The 18,106-nt window shown below is 35.9% G+C and overlaps 1 protein-coding gene across 10 annotated transcripts in view; it reads left to right on the plus strand.

The window, feature by feature from the left end:
- Positions 1–18,106, plus strand: part of LOC120863714 (nuclear factor 1 B-type) — a 257,146-nt gene that overhangs the window by 205,472 nt on the left and 33,568 nt on the right. For all 10 annotated transcript variants that reach the window (XM_040240261.1, XM_040240310.1, XM_040240232.1 and 7 more), the window contains exons 7-8: positions 10,011–10,145; positions 13,983–14,167. In XM_040240261.1, coding sequence (XP_040096195.1) covers positions 10,011–10,145; positions 13,983–14,167 — 320 coding nt within the window. The remainder of the gene's footprint in view (positions 1–10,010; positions 10,146–13,982; positions 14,168–18,106) is intronic.

The raw sequence follows: 18,106 nt of genomic DNA on the forward strand, positions 1-18,106 counted from the left end.
ACTATTTAAAATATTCTATGGAGCTCCAGGCAGTATTTTTCTCAAAATATGTATTTTACCATTTTTTTATTATAAAAGTAAAAATTATTTGTGGGAGATTTGAAAAACAAACTGTCAATTATAAACAAGAAAATAAAAAACACTATAATTCTGTCATGTATAGATAGCATATTAATATTTGGACATATGCCCGTCTATTTTCTATATATATATTTTTTATGGATATCCTATATATTCTATTTCAAGTAAATTTTTTGCACTAAATTGGGCTTGTATATGCTGTTTTGTAAATTGGTTTCTTTTTTTGGTCTTTTATTTATAATATAATAGCATGTTACCATGTCATTCCGGCTTCCCCAGTGGCTCGGCAGTAAAGAATCCAGTTGCAATGCAGGAGACTCAGGAGACCTTGGTTCAATCTGGGTGGGGAAGATCCCCTGGAGGAGAGCATGGCAACCCACTCCAGTATTCTCTCCTGGAGAATCCCATTGACTGAGGAGCCTGGAGGGCTATAGTCCATGGGGTCACAAAAAGTCAAACATGACTGAAGCAACTGAGCATGCACTCACGCCATGTCATTCAATTTCCACTTCATAATGACCACAGCGTATGTTACCCTTTGGCTATACTATACAGTTTTAAAGGTCTACTTTGCTCATGAATATTTAGATAGCTTCCAACTTTTTATATAATTAATAAAGATACAGTAAAAATCATTGCATACAAATCTTTGTACTTAAGTTTCATCATTTTGTTCCTGTCTAGCTCTCTTCTGTGGCCCTGTACCTAGTACACTGCCTGGCATTAAGTCACCAAATATAATAGATAGATGCTCAATGAATTATACTCTTACTGTAGAATTCCTGAGTTAAATATTATGTCCATTTCTAAGGCTTTTGATAAATACTGGCACAGAGTCTGGAAAGATCTTATCAATTTACATTCTCACCAGCAGTGCCTGAGTGGTTTGTTTAACTCCACTGTCATATCCATACTATTTAGACAGAGCACAGGGCTCTATGAGCAATTTTGAAGCATGTCCTCTGACATGTATTTAAAGAACAGTGAATCAGTGCCTTATGAGTCTACTCATCCACCTCTTTTTTTTTCTCATTTATCTTTCATTTAAGCCATTGGGCATCCAATTACATCTTTTCTTCCTGGGACCCAGAAGAGCCCCCATCCCATTTCTTTGTGGAGGAGGCAGGGAAATGTAGAGGGCACCTAGTGGAATGTGCACAACTTTCAAGTAAAGACACCTAAGTATTCTCTCTCCTTTCTTGTCCTCCAGACATGCCCCCTCTGGGTACTTCCCCACATCTTTACATTATCTACAGGTAAAATAGGAAAGTAAGGGTCAGTATGGTTCCCCCCAGGGAAATAATAGAAATAAACACATCAGAGCTCTGGGCTTGGTAATTTCAGTGTTTTACATAACGTTTTTTCAGTTATAAGTAATCTCTCCTCTAAACTTTCCTCTCTTCCCCATAATTTACCCCCAGGCAGAAACGGAGAAAGAGGAACCTTGGTCTCTTTTAGAGCTTAGTTGGCAGTCATCTTTCCTACCTTCTCCCCGTCCTCTGGGCACAGGGCCCAGGCTGTTTCCTTGTCTTGGGACTGACTCTAGATTTATGGCCTGAAGTAAACGTATCAGATTTCCAGCTCCTGAACTCGTCCCACACACCAGATTTAGTGACCTCTCATTTATTATCTCATGTATTATAAATTGCGTTATTATTTTATACAGATGGGTCATTTCTTTTTCATGTTGTCACCCAGCTTTCACCCCACCATTTTAATGGAAAGCAGGAATTCCCCAGTTAGGCTCACATTCACATTTCACTCCATTTTGTGTTGTTTGACAGACTCTCAGTGTTGAACGTGTTGACCACCTTTGCCTTCATCCAACAAAGAGTTTGGTCTCTGAAGAGATTTTCTATATCCAGAGTTTGTGTAAATTTTTAAAGCTTCTTAAAACTCTTAAAAGTCTAAAACCTGTTTAAAAAAAAATAAAGGAACCTGGGAAACTATGAGAGGTATTAAGTTAGGAAGACTTGTCAGTATAATACAATTTTATCAAATCCTAGTCGCTGGACTCCCTAAGCAAAGTTTTCCCACAAATGTACTTTTCTTCTTTAATCTCTGTCATGCTTATTCCAAAGGGCCAAAGTTTCATTGCACCTTGAGCTTTCCTCTACAAAAGGAAAAAAAAGGCATACTGTAACATCTACTCAGAAACTTGATAATATGTAAAATAGAGACATTTTTAACAATGATTATAGCTATTTAAGCACCTAGTAATAAAATATACCTTAATATTAAATACTGGAAAATAACAGATGTTAGCAAAAGGTGATTTGTATCTAGAGGATTCTTTTAGACTTGTTTACAAGTGTAGCAGATAAATGAGAAAGACAACTTACCAAGATGTAAAAGGATTGGAATTTTAAAAGATTTTGAGGCAATTTACTTCTTTGTTAATTCAATGAAATATGTTTTTTTAAATCATAGGAATGGCACAGTTAATATATTTTAATTTAGTGTTATGCTATGCTTGAAAAGAACAGCTTTATAGGCACTCAAGAATTTGTGTGTGATCTTACACAATTGACTTCAAATAGTTGTAAACCTGTAAACCGTGTCATACAGAGAAGAAGAATAGGATTTTTTTTTTAAAGAAAATGATACGGTTTCTTGTAGGTGATAAAAATTAGATTTGTAACATTCATCTACTGAAGCATATGGGGAAAGATAACATATTGCTCTCCTGGATGTGAAGGAGCAGGTGTCCCAGACAGGCACGTGTTAAGGGGGCTGTTTGAGCTTGCCCTAGACCACTAGTTGACTTCAGTGAAGTTCTGCTAACAGGTGGCTAACTGATTGGAGTGCCATGTGACATTTATCCCGGGAGTGACTTGGATGACAGGCTGCTACAGACTGAGGAAGGGGTCTTTGCTTTGATGAAGAAATTGCCAAAACTCATGTCTCATTAGTGTTTCCTAAGGTTCTTTGGAAGTGAACAACAGTTTAATTAAGGGCTGACGTAAACACGTTTCTGCACACTTTCCCTGCAGCATTTTATCACATTAGAATTGATCAAAATTGTTGCCTTGGGCTGACTTGAACAGACATACATCTGGGGCACCATTTGTGCAAGCTGCCGACGAGTCAAGTACATACGCTCTGTTTCACAGCAACGCTCTTCCTTTGTAGATGAAATTACCTTGTTGGGGAATGAGTTGATCTAGCTGCTTTATTTGCTTGTACCTTTATCTCTTTGAAGTGATACTGTGAAATGAATGACACATCAGGGTTTAGGATGTATGTATGTCAGAGTGCCAACAATATTATAGTATGGCTAGTAAAATTTACGTGATATCATGCTTTTGCAAAATATTTATTTAAAGGTATGCTTAAGTCTAAATGAACCAACTTAGAGAAGTATTCTCCATGAACCTTTCCTTACATGGTAACCTTTTATTATGTATTTGACTACACAATTGGTTTCTAAAGCCATAGCTAATTGTCCAATTATAAATGTAAACGTGGGTGTGGACACTGAAGATGAACACCGTCAATGTGAACCTCCTTTAAAAAGCAACAGACTTGTAGCTTTTTGCCATTTAGAAGAATCCTTTCTATGACCCAATATTATCACACTTGCAATTGTTTAATAGATTTTTATAGTTGATGTCTGTCTTCTGTGCTGAGCTGTGTCATCAGCACAAGAAACAAGTGGTCTTGTTTAACATCTTGAACTTTATGCCTTGCACTTTTCTTACACTTCTTAGAAGCTCAGTGACTAATTTGGTTCTTTCTGTTCATTTTACATTCAGTTCTTTCTCATCTGGCGGTGTCTATCCACTCATGATACATTTTAAGACTAACTGTGTTTATTTCAGTCATCCTACACTACTGGTTATCATTCGACCAGATAGCTTCTTTCACGTGCAAGAGATTCTAAAATAAACTGCCTAGACACAATGTCTGCTCTACCTCTTCTTCCTTCTTTTAATTCTAGATTTAAAAAATTCTTTTTGTGAGTAGCATGATCTTCTATCCTCCACGTTTTTTGTGCCCTTGATAAAATCATCTTTTATAGGTAGTAAGACATTAGTCAACTTTTTACAAAATGTACATGTGTGCACGTGTGTGTGTATATATATATACACACACACACACAGATGCATGTTATGGATGTAACAAGTACAAAATAATAATATAATAACAATAACAAAATAATAATGAAATAGTGATGAAATAATATAAGAAACAATCAAAAGATCATTAAGGAAGTCTAGACCTCCAAAGTTCTTTAGGAGGGATTACTTAAAAAGAAAATAAGTCAAGTTGGTTCAGTGGATAAAATATTGTTCTGTAAATGGAATAAGAAGACAGAACGAGCACATTTTCTAGCCTGAGGGACCCTCATATGCTAGGAAAGGCGCTGAGTTAGAAATACATCCCCCGTGGCCTTTTTCACTTCCAAGACACCATAAACAAATTAGCCTAGCTAAAGTTTAATAGAATGATAAGGAAAGATTTATGTTAAAATGTGGTACCATGCTAGAGCTTAAAATGAAGAAGATACCATTTGAAGAAGATGATTCCAACTATTCTTTCTATGCTGAACCACAATGAGGAGTATTTAAGAAGGAGTATGGAAAAGAAATTCTTGTTTAACCCAGTACAAATCAAATGGGCCATGTTGTGGAAGAGAAAAAAACAGAGTTTTGGAAAGTTTTTCCATCTGAAGTCAATTCATTTGTATATTGCTGCTTTCCAGATCACATTTAAATTTCCTTGTCTGGTTTCAAGTCTTCATAGTCCTTTGCTTCCCTCGTATCTGCCACCAGCAGCTCCGGCCTCCTTCTCACCAGAAGAAAAACCAGATAAACCTTTTTCATCATCTTGCTCTCTCTTCAACTTCTTTATTTCATGTATTATTCAATGTATGCATTAACATGTATGTATTATTATTCAACTTATTACATATTTATATATGATTAAGTTTTATTATTATTCAGCTTATTTTCAACATAATCTTTTCATGCATGATTCTTCCTGCTTGAGGGACATTAGATTGTGAAAAACGTGACATTTGTTTTTCTCCACAGAAAGGTCACTTAAGACCATCTTTCCTATGTATCTATTCCTCAATCATTTTTTTTTTTCTGTAGAATATGAGAGCACTAAACATAGGAATGATATCATTTTTCAGTTTGGCATGAAGTCTGTTGGACTGCAGACATTAAAATAAAATTAAAATAATCTGAGTTTGATTCATGCTTAAAATGTAATAGCTAGTGACTCTATCTTTACTTCTCCCAGATAATTGACCTTTATTTTTATTCTCTCTTCAGGCCAGAGAGGTGTTTTCTCCTTTGTGAAAGAGGAGGGCGCCCTATTTTTGTCACCTTAAGTATAGTGCATTCTACATCCTGTACACCAATATATTTTTATTGACTCAGTTCAGTTCAGTTAAGTTGCTCAGTCGTGCCCGACTGTTTGCAACCCCATGAATTGCAGCACGCCAGGCCTCCCTCTCCATCACCAACTCCCGGAGTTCACCCAAACTCATGTCCAGGTGATGTTGTCCCCTGCTCCTCCTGTCCCCAATCCCTCCCAGCACCAGAGTCTTTTCCAGTGAGTCAACTCTTCTCATGAGGTGGCCAAAGTACTGGAGTTTCAGCTTTAGCATCAGTCCTTCCAGTGAACACCCAGGACTGGTCTGCTTTAGGATGGACTGGTTGGATCTCCTTGCAGTCCAAGGGACTCTCAAGAGTCTTCTCCAACACCACAGTCCAAAAGCATCAATTTTTCGGTGCTCAACTTTCTTCACAGTCTGACTCTCACATCCATACATGACTACTGGAAAAACCATAGCCTTGACTAGACGGACCTTTGTTGGCAAAGTAATGTCTCTGCTTTTCAATATGCTATCGAGGTTGGTCATAACTTTCCTTCCAAAGAGTAAGCGTCTTTTAATTTCATGGCTGCAATCACCATCTGCAGTCATTTTGGAGCCACCCCAAAATAAAGTCTGACACAGTTTCCACTGTTTCCCCATCTATTTCCCATGAAGTGATGAGACCAGATGCCATGATCTTCGTTTTCTGAATGTTGAGCTTTAAGCCAACTTTTTCACTCTCCTCTTTTACTTTCATCAAGAGGCTTTTTAGTTCCTCTTCGCTTTCTGCCATAAGGGTGGTGTCATCTGCATATCTGAGGTTATTGATATTTCTCCTGGCAATCTTGATTCCAGCTTGTGCTTCTTCCAGTCCAGCATTTCTCATGATCTACTCTGCATAGAAGTTAAATAAGCAGGGTGACAATATACAGACTTGACATACTCCTTTTCCTATTTCGAACCAGTTTGTTGTTCCATGTCCAGTTCTAATTGTTGCATTCTGACTTGCATATAGGTTTCTCAAGAGGCAGGTCAGGTGGTCTGGTATTCCCATCTCTTGAAGAATTTTCCACAGTTTATTGTGATCCATGCAGTCAAAAGCTTTGGCATAGTCAATAAAGCAGAAATAGATGTTTTTCTGGAACTCTCTTGCTTTTTCGATGATCCAGCGGATGTTGGCAATTTGATCTCTGGTTCCTCTGCCTTTTCTAAAACCAGCTTGAACATCTGGAAGTTCATGGTTCACATATTTCTGAAGCCTGGCTTGGAGAATTTTGAGCATTACTTTTCTAGCGTGTGAGATGATTAATGAGCCCAGTTGATTTCATAGTGGCAAAACAAAGGCAGTTAAGTCTATTTTCTAATACTACCAGTCTTTATCTGTTTCTAAAAAAAAAATTGTTTCAGTAGAGACAGTGGGCCTTCACATTCTTATTTTTGCTTAAGGTAATTTTGTTGTTTTGAAAATATGGCAGTTGTGGTCCCTTTTACAATTTGAAGAGTGAATTTTATTATTTCTGTAGTACTGGCCTCTATAATTCCTCTGTGTGTTTTGAACATGAAGGTATCATTATTCAGTATATGCCTAAAGAAAACTAGAAAAATAAATGGATCTATAATAATTACCCAGTAAAGCAAGTGTATCATTTTGACTAAGAAATTGCAAAGGCTTCATTTCTCAAAAATTACATAATCACCTATATTGTTGAAAATCTCTGTACAAACAGCTCTGATTTATGGGCCCTTTATGAAAAGAAGCTCACATAAATTCACATGGATTTAATGAAAATCCCAAAATAGTTATGGTAGTTGCAATAGCCTTGGTTGATCTTCTCTAGAAATGACATAACCAGAATGACATTCATATTCTGCTTCCCAAACTATGGTCATATTTAACTGCTTTTAAATGATGTACAGTACATGGTTTACTGCTCGTAGTATCGAGTCTTTAGAAACTCATTTACTCCAGTTAATTTTATTCAAAATTTATATTGAAGTACAATGTAAACTGTCAATAGAAACTTATGTTTCTTTTTCTAAGAGTTAAAAATTTAGCTGAAATGAACTTCCTTTGTCTATTTTTTAAATAGTTTTAAAGTTTCTCTCTTTTTGGTAACATTATTAATTTTGTGGTTTCATTAGTGAAATGTGTTTTTCCTTTTTGAGAGAGATAGTGTAAGGAAATGGTACACTGACTCATCAAAGTTCTCATAGGTTAGTGACAACCAATTAGTTACAAATTGTAGCTTAAGGCTACAAATACTCCTGTCATTTTTTCATAGACTGTGATGTCTGCTATGGTTACAGTAGCATATCTATTCTTTACATGCCAGTGAACTGAAAGCATATATTTAATTTTATCAGATGCTTTTCCCAGAATTTAGGTAATTTTTTAAATGGTAAAACAATGATAACTAGTTTCTTGTATTAATAGCACTGTGAATTTTTTTCTCATGTCAAAAAGTTACTAATTAAAAATGCAACTTGTAAATATATTTTATGTATGATAAAGTCGGGTTTTTTGAAATAAAATTTTCTCTTTTTTTAGAGATACAAACTGAAATATTTATAGGTGGAATTATATGATGCCTGAGATTTGATTCAAAGTAATACAGGAGGGCAAGTATAGATGGGATAAAAATGAAATAATTCAATTGTCGAAGAAGTTGGGTGATGAGTGCCAGAGAAGAATTACTATTCTGTCTGCCTGGTGTATATTTAAAGTTTTGGATAATGGAAATCTAAACTTAATAGCTCATATGATTTTTGGAATATTTTACTCTATATTTATAAACCTCTATAAAAATCAACATTACTTAAGATGTTGAGAAAAAGGGTAACACATCCTTGCCAACCGGGGTTTCCTCCTGAATCCCCCATTTGAACTAGCTGCATGGTACAACCTCACAGTCACCCAAGACAATGACCTTCTAAACTAGTTATTCATTAAATTGGGTCAGTTCTGTTGAAGTATCTATTATTACATTAGCTCTGTCTGTACTGTTCTTCCAAGTCTCAATATTTTGGCAGTATAAAATATTCATGGGATGAATGAATGAATAAAGCCCGGAATACTTCTGTCACAGCACTTTTTACATTGTTTTATGATTCCTTCTTAACTTGTCTATATTCCCTCTCTAGGTATCAAGTTTTACAGAGGCTGAAGCCAAATCTAGGTCACATCATGTCCCCACCAACTAGCACAGTGTTGGCCTGTATTAGACCTTCAGTAAATATCTATGGAATGACTATATTAATTAATCTTCTCAAGTAATATCCAGGATGGCTGTCTTTATTTCAACTAATTCATCTTCCCTGTAGTTTTTAGGGAGATTGCTCTACACAGCAAATGTGATCCTATTTTCCTCATCAGTACTGTTTTCTTATTAGAGTAAATTTTTAGACATTTATACACAAATTCTGTGACCACTCATTGTGCAGGTCCTGCCAGCTGTTCACTTCCTCCCTCATCTTTGTACTTGTTGAAGTACAGACTACATGTACTACTTAAACAGATTTTGTGCCTCCCATCTTCAGAACATTTCCTCTTCTGGAAATGTCACCCCCATGCATGTGTTGAACACAGCACCACTTCCTTAACCTGAGGAAGCTGAGGTGATCAATGCCCCTGTACAGTGAGGCTGGAGAAGTAGCATCCAACGCCACAGTACCTCTGCTGTCAGCATACTTCCTCCTTGATATTGGCAAGCATTTTCTTCTTATCATTTTTCTCTTCACTAAGAGTAAATATCCCTGCAGCAGCCATTGCTTTTTAACATTTTGTAACATCCTCCCTTTAGCTAGCAAATAGAAGAACTCTAAATATCTCCAGAATAAGCAAATTAGGGAATATCTTTTTTTGCTAAACAAATGTTATTGTTCTTCGGTTGCTAAGTCGTGTTCGACTCTTTGCAACCTCTTGAACTGCAGCACGCCAGGCTTCCTGTCCTTCATTACCTACCTGAATTTGCTCAAACTCATGTCTGTTGAGTCAGTGATGCCATTTAACCATCTCATCTTCTGTTGCACCCTTCTCCTCTTACCCTCAATGAGTTGGTTCTTCCCATCAGGTGGCCAAAGGATTGGAGCTTCAGCTTCAGCATCAGTCCTTCCAGTGAATATTCAGGGTTAATTTAGTTTTTCATAAAAAAATTTAAATTACTGATATACTTACCAGCATACTCAAAAGTTATTTTTCAGTTTTGCACCAGGTTTTCTTCTATTTTCTTCCATACATAGTCAGTTAATCAAAAGACAAACCCTTGAATTGAATACACGTATGAATGAAATGCTGAGGTTAGAAAAGACCTAGATGTGAACCAAAGGACCAAGGGATGCTAAGTTCAAGATTCATTTAGTAGTTGGAATAATTCTGATGATACTTTTAATGAAGCTTTGTGTTAGCTTCCGTGGAGATTGTTTCTGACAGATATTTTAAAACTCCAACATAGCTGGGTCTTTGACTCAGAATGTATTTTGTAAAAGAGCCAGACATACAAAAATCACAAGACATTGGCAAATGAGATCTCTTACTAGATTGGTATGAAACTTGTAGCTTGAGAATGTCATAAAGCTTGGACTTTCCTCTCTTTCTCTGCAGATATGTCTTCTCCGACTACTATGAAGAAGCCCGAAAAGCCATTGTTCAGCTCTACATCTCCACAAGATTCCTCCCCAAGACTGAGCACTTTCCCCCAGCACCACCATCCCGGAATACCTGGAGTTGCACACAGTGGTGAGGAGTTTCAAGCATAGAGGAGAAACCTCCCTCCTGTTTGCAGAGTTCAAAGTCTTGGGGATGGATCAAGACGATAATCACAAGAAAAAGCAAATATATAGTTATCTTAACAGTAGCTTCCATATTGGTCCTAATTCTATATATTTTACTAAGAGAAAGATGGAATTTCAAGTATACTGCTGAGTCTAAAATATTTCTAGCAGCATTGATGTATAGATTCTGTTTCCACAGATGTTATTTTCTCTATAGAAATCAATATTTTAACTACTTGTTTGGGAGCAAAGTTGATCAGAAAAATAAGAGACATTTTGACAATTATTTTATATATATAAATCCTTTCTGTGGGCTAGTACACTTGATATTATGTTTAATATCATAATTTAAATAGGAAGAAGAATCCAATATTTCACATTTATACTTTGAAGAATGATTCACATCAAATGCTCTTTCAAATTTGCATACTTTCTTCCTATTGCTCTTAGAGAGGAGTAGGCTGACTTTAAGGTGAAGAAAATTTTTTTATATAAAAATAATATGTTTATAGTGATACTTGTATTGCTTTAAATATATAGTGGGGCAACTCCTTATTCTTCAAAAAGTAAATCTAGGCTTTAAACCTTTATTCAAGGGATATAACAACTGTTGATAATAAAATTCTTAAGTTTGGTCTATAAATATATATTGATAGGTATTGTCACTGTACTTAAAAAATGCATAGCCTTCAATGCTATCATTAAGACAATTATAAAATTAAGAGAAGAATATACAAGTCAAATTGGTATATAATTTTTTTTTACATTTATTTATTGGACTGCTAAGATAAGTGAAAAAAAATCAGTAACTATTTCATACATTTGTAATATTGAGTGGGGCAAAATGAACTTCGAAGTCAGATCACCCCTTATGATATCTGATTATTTATATTTCTAACATTTGGAAAAAATTCAACAGTACGTTTTTATATAATAAGCCCTGGAAGATGCAGACAAGCCCTCCACCTTTGTCTTTTACCATGTGTATGGTATGTTCAGTATGTAATGTATTAGGGCCTGTAGCACCCTTGTCCGGAGCAACATTTCCTCTCCTTAATGAGTAATGGTATAGTGGGGAGAGAGAGAGACCACAACATCAGCTAGGCATTGAATACAAACAGGATTGAATACCTGGAGGAGGATAGATGCCTAGAAGAGGTAGGTTCCCAACAAAAGGGAACAGGCTAGGGACACGGACATTTCAGGCAGAGCAGACAGCGAGTATCCATAAAGTGGAGGTCATTGCAGCAAGGAACTGCTGTATATTGAGGAATACACAATACCAAAATGTGCCCTGCACAGGGGAAAGATGAGGCCAAGGAAGTGGGACCAAATTGCATCTTAAAGCACTTGCTGCTGCCCCTAAGTCACTCCAGTCATGTCTGGCTCTGCACGACCCCATAGATGGCAGCCCACCAGGCTCCTCTGTCCCTGAGATTCTCCAGGCAAGAATACTAGAGTGGGTTGCCATTTCCATCTCCAATGTATGCATGCATGCTAAATTGCTTCAGTCGTGTCTAACTCTGTGCTACCCTATGGACACAGCCCACCAAGCTCCTCCATCCAAAGGATTCTCTAGGCAAGAATACTGGAATGGGTTGCCATTTCCTTCTCCACTTAAAGCACTTGAGGACCATACAAACATGTGAAGTTGTTAGAATTTTATTATTGAAGCAATAGGGAGCAATTGAAAGATTTAGCAGAGAAGTACCATGATTTAAATGATTTTTTAAAAATTATTAATTTGAGACTATACAGGATTAGGAGGGAGCAAGACTGGAGAAAAGAAGGCAATAAGGAAGACTTTGCAATATCTAGGCAAAGAATACATATAAGTACATATATGTATGGATGGATTCTTTCATAATGAAGGGAAATGTTTTTTCTTTGTATTTGGCTTTTCTGTCTTTAAAAGACTAGAATGACTTTTATTAATAAGGTAGCCATTTTTACCTTCATGGAAATTCTGCATTTTACCTAGTTTGTATCAGGCCAGCTAGAGCTTATTTGAGTACAAGTTCTTGGGAGCCCAGAGTTTTGAGCTCTGATTTGCTATGTGTCAGTTCAAATCAAAAGAGATCTCTTCCAAAACTATTGATACCAAATGATCTTAAAGCCCAGAAGACCCAATGGAGCTATTTATATATCTTCAAAGGGTTTGGGTACAGATGTAAGTAAAAACCATGGTTAAATTGAGCTGAAATTAAGAGCACTTTGACACTAAGTCAGAAGATGAGCAATTTAATTTATATGTTTGCATTTTCTTAAATTATACCTCCAAGTGTGTATGTCACTTAAAGTAGTATTTCAAAAAGGAGTTTTGTTTTAGGAAATATGTAATTGTTCTCTGAATTGCAATCCTTTGGAGGATGCTCAGACTTCAGTGTGTGCAAAGATTACATGGGACACTTTGATCTAGTAGGTCTGTGGTTAGGCCCAGGAATCTGTACTATAGCAGCAACTCAGAGTATTTCATGTGCTTTCTAAAACTTTGTTCCCTGAGAGCAAAGTTGTTCAGAGAGGAAAGTTGTGATCATAAAACTGAATTCATGATTCTTCTATGATATACATTTAAAATTTCTTGTATCTTCTGAAAGTTTTCTTTGGGGAAGATAAGCAATATCCTTAAAAGTAACTTTTTTTGTATATGATTACAGAGTTTAGGTAAGTCATTCCAGATGATCTTCATTTATAGGTCGTGAAGGAACTTATTTTTCATATTATTATATTGTGTTATAAAACACTAAACATTTATCATATATAATGTTCTATAACTTGGATATATGGACTCTTTAATCTTTACTTATGCATATGCTGATTGATACTCTTCAAATGTACTTATATAAAGTACAAATTCAACATTGAGGAGATAATGATTATGCAATTACATTCTTTACCCATTTTTAAACTTAATAATTATATTTCAAAAACTGAATAATAAATTGTGATTTAATGTTGAAAAATTATAGTAATATTAAACATTATCCACATTACATATGTTTTGTACATTATTTCTCTTTACAAAATATGTAGTTTATGGGTAAGTTAATATGCCTATATGAAAATTTGCATTTCTGAGAGTAAGAAAATAGAACTCTTTAAAAGGAACTTTTTGATTAAAAAAAAAAAGAATTCCCAGGTTTCCATTCAAATATTCATAAGCATTTATACAATTATTGGGTAACTGTTCAGGGCATTATTATTTACTAATTATTGGCTTCCTTTTTAAATAGTGGAAAATATTTAAAATTGAAGCACACTTCTGTTTTAAGTTTTGGTAGAAAATGTGTGGGTCTCGTGACCTCTAATTATTGCTATGACTTGATCTCAACTTAGGACACAAAGACTTTTTAATCAACAAATGTGTTCTTGTGGGAGATAACTTTGCTTAGAGAAACGTTTTACGAAGTGTTAGTTTAACCTGTAAATGAGAATCTTGCCTGGAGAATTCCATGGACAGAGGAGCCTGGCAGGCTACAGTCAGTGGGGTCTGAAAGAGTCAGACGCGACTAAGTGACTAACACTTTCACTCTCATAAAAGAGAAACTTCTTTTTTAAAAACCACTCATGGATCTAGAAAGTGAGATTGTTCATTTCCTAGACTGGACGTTATGTCTGTGTGTACTTAGCAGTCCAGGCATGGAGAATACAAATAAAAGACTATATTTTAAGAGAGTTTGGTCAAATCAGAAAAAAAATGAGGAGCTGTTGGTTGTTTAGTTTCCTGAGATTCTGCAGGGTCAAGTTGGAGCTGTAAGGACAATAGCTGATGAGTTAATCTTACCTTTGCTGTCTCTTACAGTCATCTCAACTCGGACTCCACCTCCACCCTCACCGTTGCCATTTCCAACACAAGCTATTCTTCCTCCAGCCCCATCGAGCTACTTCTCTCATCCAACAATCAGATATCCTCCCCACCTGAATCCTCAGGATACTCTGAAGAACTATGTACCTTCTTATGATCCATCCAGTCCGCAAACCAGCCAGGTAAAAATGAGAGAGAACATATGAGTAGAGCCTAAGGGCGATGGCACAGGTCTAACCCTAAGCCATGAAGCTTACTCAGACAGTGTGTCTGGCAGAACAGCAAGCTTTTGAAATCCATCTTCAGAAAGTTTCTTGGTGACTCACTAAGTTTTTATTGAAAGGTGGCTGAATGACAGGTAGGAAGTTTGTTTCCCCAAAGGGGCACATTTGTGAAGATGTTCTTGGTTTGATGTTTTAGGATTTCCATTGGATAAAGAGAAAATTAAGGCAGAAAGTCCATTGACAAAAATGTCCTGAGCTGGAGTTCACACCTCTGAAATACCTGGTTTGACACAAAGTGCTCATTTCAGGCAGGAGCGAAGTATGAGCTAAAATAAACACAGGCAAAAGACTTTACAGTTGTATTTATAGACCAACTATTAGGTATTAAAATAAGCTTTGGTAATGTAAACATTTTCAGTGTTTGATGACTACTTGAATATTCTTTGCTCAGACATGACTGTGTTTCATAATGAGTGACATTACCAGAAGTGTCTTTTTTTTTTTTTTAATGGTAAACAGTGTGCAGTGGCTTTAAGGATCCTTTGTATAAATGGCGTAGCTCTGTGCCTTCTTCACTTCCTTAATATATGATTTCTTCTATGGAGAGGTCACATCATGGGGATTTGGTGCAAGAGGATTTTTCATTATCAAGTAGACAGTATACCAGACCTGGCCTATCAATCATCATAATATCCAAAGTCTGCAATGAAATTTCAGTCTTAGGGTTTGGTATTTGGCTTTGCTATTTTACTTCCAAGACTCCTCTCTACTTCCAACCATTTTTAATGCTCTGAGGGATTTTCATAAGTGTTCTGTCATTAATGCTTTTCATTTACTAAAATGCCAGCAAATAGTATGTGCATATTAATTGAGACTTAAAAAAGAAAGATCTGAAAAAAAATCCCTTTGGTGTTAATTGTTAAAATGGAGCAAAATGGTCCCTTCTGAATTTTTTTTTAATAGCATATTCGGCACTGTTTTGGTTAGTTAAAATTAAATTACTTGCACTTGTTCCTCCATTGACTAGTAATACTAAGTATACCATTCTTGAATTTTGAATTTAAAGTTAAATGATTTGTGTTTCAGAAGAAAATGTTCAAATGGTATAGCACTTTTAATGGCTATAATAATTATTATTAAGTAAAACAGGACCTTGGTATATCAATTTAGAAATAAAATTTGCTGTCAGAGCATAGATGCAGAAGTCTCAGTTCCATAGAGCATTTTGCTAGACTCATCTGGGAACTGCACACAAGGTCTGATTTTAATTTGTGTAGAATTTCCATGAATAACAAAGTCTAATTAAGACATCCATTAAAAGTCCTTAACGTTAATTCAGTGTGGAAAATCTTAGAGTTCCATTGGATTTTTTTTTTTAACTGATGTCTTAATTAGGCACTGTTAGGGGAAAAATTATGCAAATTAAAATCAGGCCTTTAGTGTTCTGCATTTCTTTAATTATTCATTGCTTGTTTTACGTATATTTCACTTTCTTTATAAGTTAAGGGGGCATATTAGGTGATAATCGGCCTATATTGTTCTCAGTTTTTCTTCATATTTTCAAGGTAAAAACCACGCTTCTGAGAAGCATCTTACTCTCATCTCAATTAAAAAAAAAAAATCCCTCTCAGGATTGTGTATAATAGGAGCAATGTACTAAGTAGTATAATCCTTTCCTAATGCTGTTCATCTGCAGATAAGTTGTCTCTCTTTTCATATCTACAATGTGAAAGTTCATCTATTAACAACCTTAAAAGAGAAGCTTTATAATGTGGCTTCATCTGTTTGAATCAGTAGAAAACTGAAAAAGAAATAACCCTTTCATTCTTCTGACCCTGAGTTTCAGAAAAGTTGTCTGCTTTGGCTTGGGAATTCTTCCTTTGTCACTTTTATTATTTTTTTCAAATGAAAGAAACATCTGTTTGTTGGTTTATGTCAGTTCAGTTCCAGTAGATGAAGCATGCAGGGTGGGAAAAGTAATATCATATTTGGTGGCAGCATTTTCTTGGCAATTTTTGTCACTTTTCTGTTCTGTGCTCTCAGGTAGGTACTGTCGAACTGTTTTGGTGACGACAATATAGAGAAAGGCTTTTTACCATCGAATGTACCACCAACGATAAAACGAGGTCACTCTTCTTTCTTGGGGGAGATATACAAAGTAGTTTCTAGCAATGATCACATAACGAGAAGTTGATGACCTGCTCTAGAAACAAATTACTTTTTCACTTTGAAAGGAAAAAAGTAGGCCTTTATTATAAATGGTGGAGTTGTTTTTGCAGCAACATTATACCTGCTTTGATGTTTAACTCCAACTCAAAACCAGTTCATTTGCACTTCCAAATAGGACTCTTGATATTCACCCTTTTGGCTCTAAAAATGGGGAGCAGGCAGGAAATGAGTACTTGTTGACCTGTAGTCAAGTTGACTGTTGACTGTTCCTTCCCAGTATCCTCCAAGGCTGCCCTGATTTTGCTTGTTAAGCAACTCAGAAGCCTTGTCCTCCCCACAGCAATTTGGAGATTAATTGCATTGCTGCTGCACTGGGTAGAGTGAGACAGCCATGCTATTTAATGGAATATTTTAAATAAAATTAGTCTAAATATATAATTCTTTCCTAGGTTTTCACAGAGGGGAAAATCTGGTCAGTTTTCCTGACTTCAGTTAAATACTTAATTTAGTCATGAGGAATAGTCAGGATATTCAAAAGTTCATTCTTTATAGAGTAAGTCATGTGGCCTCTGAGGCACCCAACCAAGATTTAGTTCATGTCTCTAAGTTCTGATAGTTAAGTGTTCTCAGCTGTTCATCTTTTTCTTTAAAGAATCATTGACTTGTAATTTATATGCAGGCGTTTAGATAAATATTCTGCTTTATTGCTTTCTTTGCCTTTAAAATTGGTACAGATTATGAAGACTAAATATTTGTGGAGAATACCCTCATAGCAAGTTGTTATGTACATTATGTAGAGGAGAATTCCAATATGAATGTAATTAAGAATAGCATGCTGTCTAGAAAAATACATTCCAGTTTTTCTTTCAAACAGTGTGCCTTTAGAATGGACACTATTTTTGTACTGGAGCTAAAACTCAGATAATATCTTTTCTATCATTGCCCAGGGATTTTCTCAGTTAGCTCGCACAAATGTTAATAATCAATGTTTTATGCAACTCTCTAAGTCTGGCAATGGAAGAGTAAGAATTCAAAGATCAGAGTATATTTGATTGCCCTCTGCTTCACTTAAGCACATTTTAATTTACATTGGAAATCTTTTATTTATACGTGTATGGTCAGACCTAGTTCAGCTCTTTATATCATTATATAGACCCTGAAATTTTAAAGGTTTTAAATATCTTTCTACCTGTTTATATAAGTAAACCATCCCAAGTTGAGTGAAGACCCTAGAATCAAAATTGATTGATGTGTGTGTATGAGTGGACCTGTGTGTGAGCAAGGGCTAAAATTTTTGTGTGCTGAAGAATCGGCCTAGACTATAAATGATGATAATCGTTAAGTTCAGTGTGTCTGGTCTCCTAGAAATTCTTCTTTGTTGTCTCAATGATATCATTATGCAGGTAAGCATTGTGTTCTGAGAGCCAAAATTGACTCAATGTAGCACATGAAAAGCAGGAAAGAAGGAGACACTGCTTCTAATTCTTACGAGCTCAGTGGAGGCCCAAGCTAGCTTACTAGCTTGGTGGTGTAGCCACCAAGTCATGTCTGACTCTTGAGACCCCATGGACTGTATCCCGACAGATTGCTCTGTCAGTGGAATTTTCCAGCCAAGAATACTGAAGTGGGTTGCCATTTCCTCCTCCAGGAAGTCACTAAGGACTTCTGTTTTGGCCTCAGGCTCAGCATCAAAGTCTCCACTTGAGTTTTCTGTCCTACTCTATGGAA

The sequence above is a fragment of the Oryx dammah genome, unplaced genomic scaffold (assembly GCF_014754425.2).
Source record: "Oryx dammah isolate SB20612 unplaced genomic scaffold, SCBI_Odam_1.1 HiC_scaffold_1, whole genome shotgun sequence".
NCBI lineage: Eukaryota > Metazoa > Chordata > Mammalia > Artiodactyla > Bovidae > Oryx > Oryx dammah.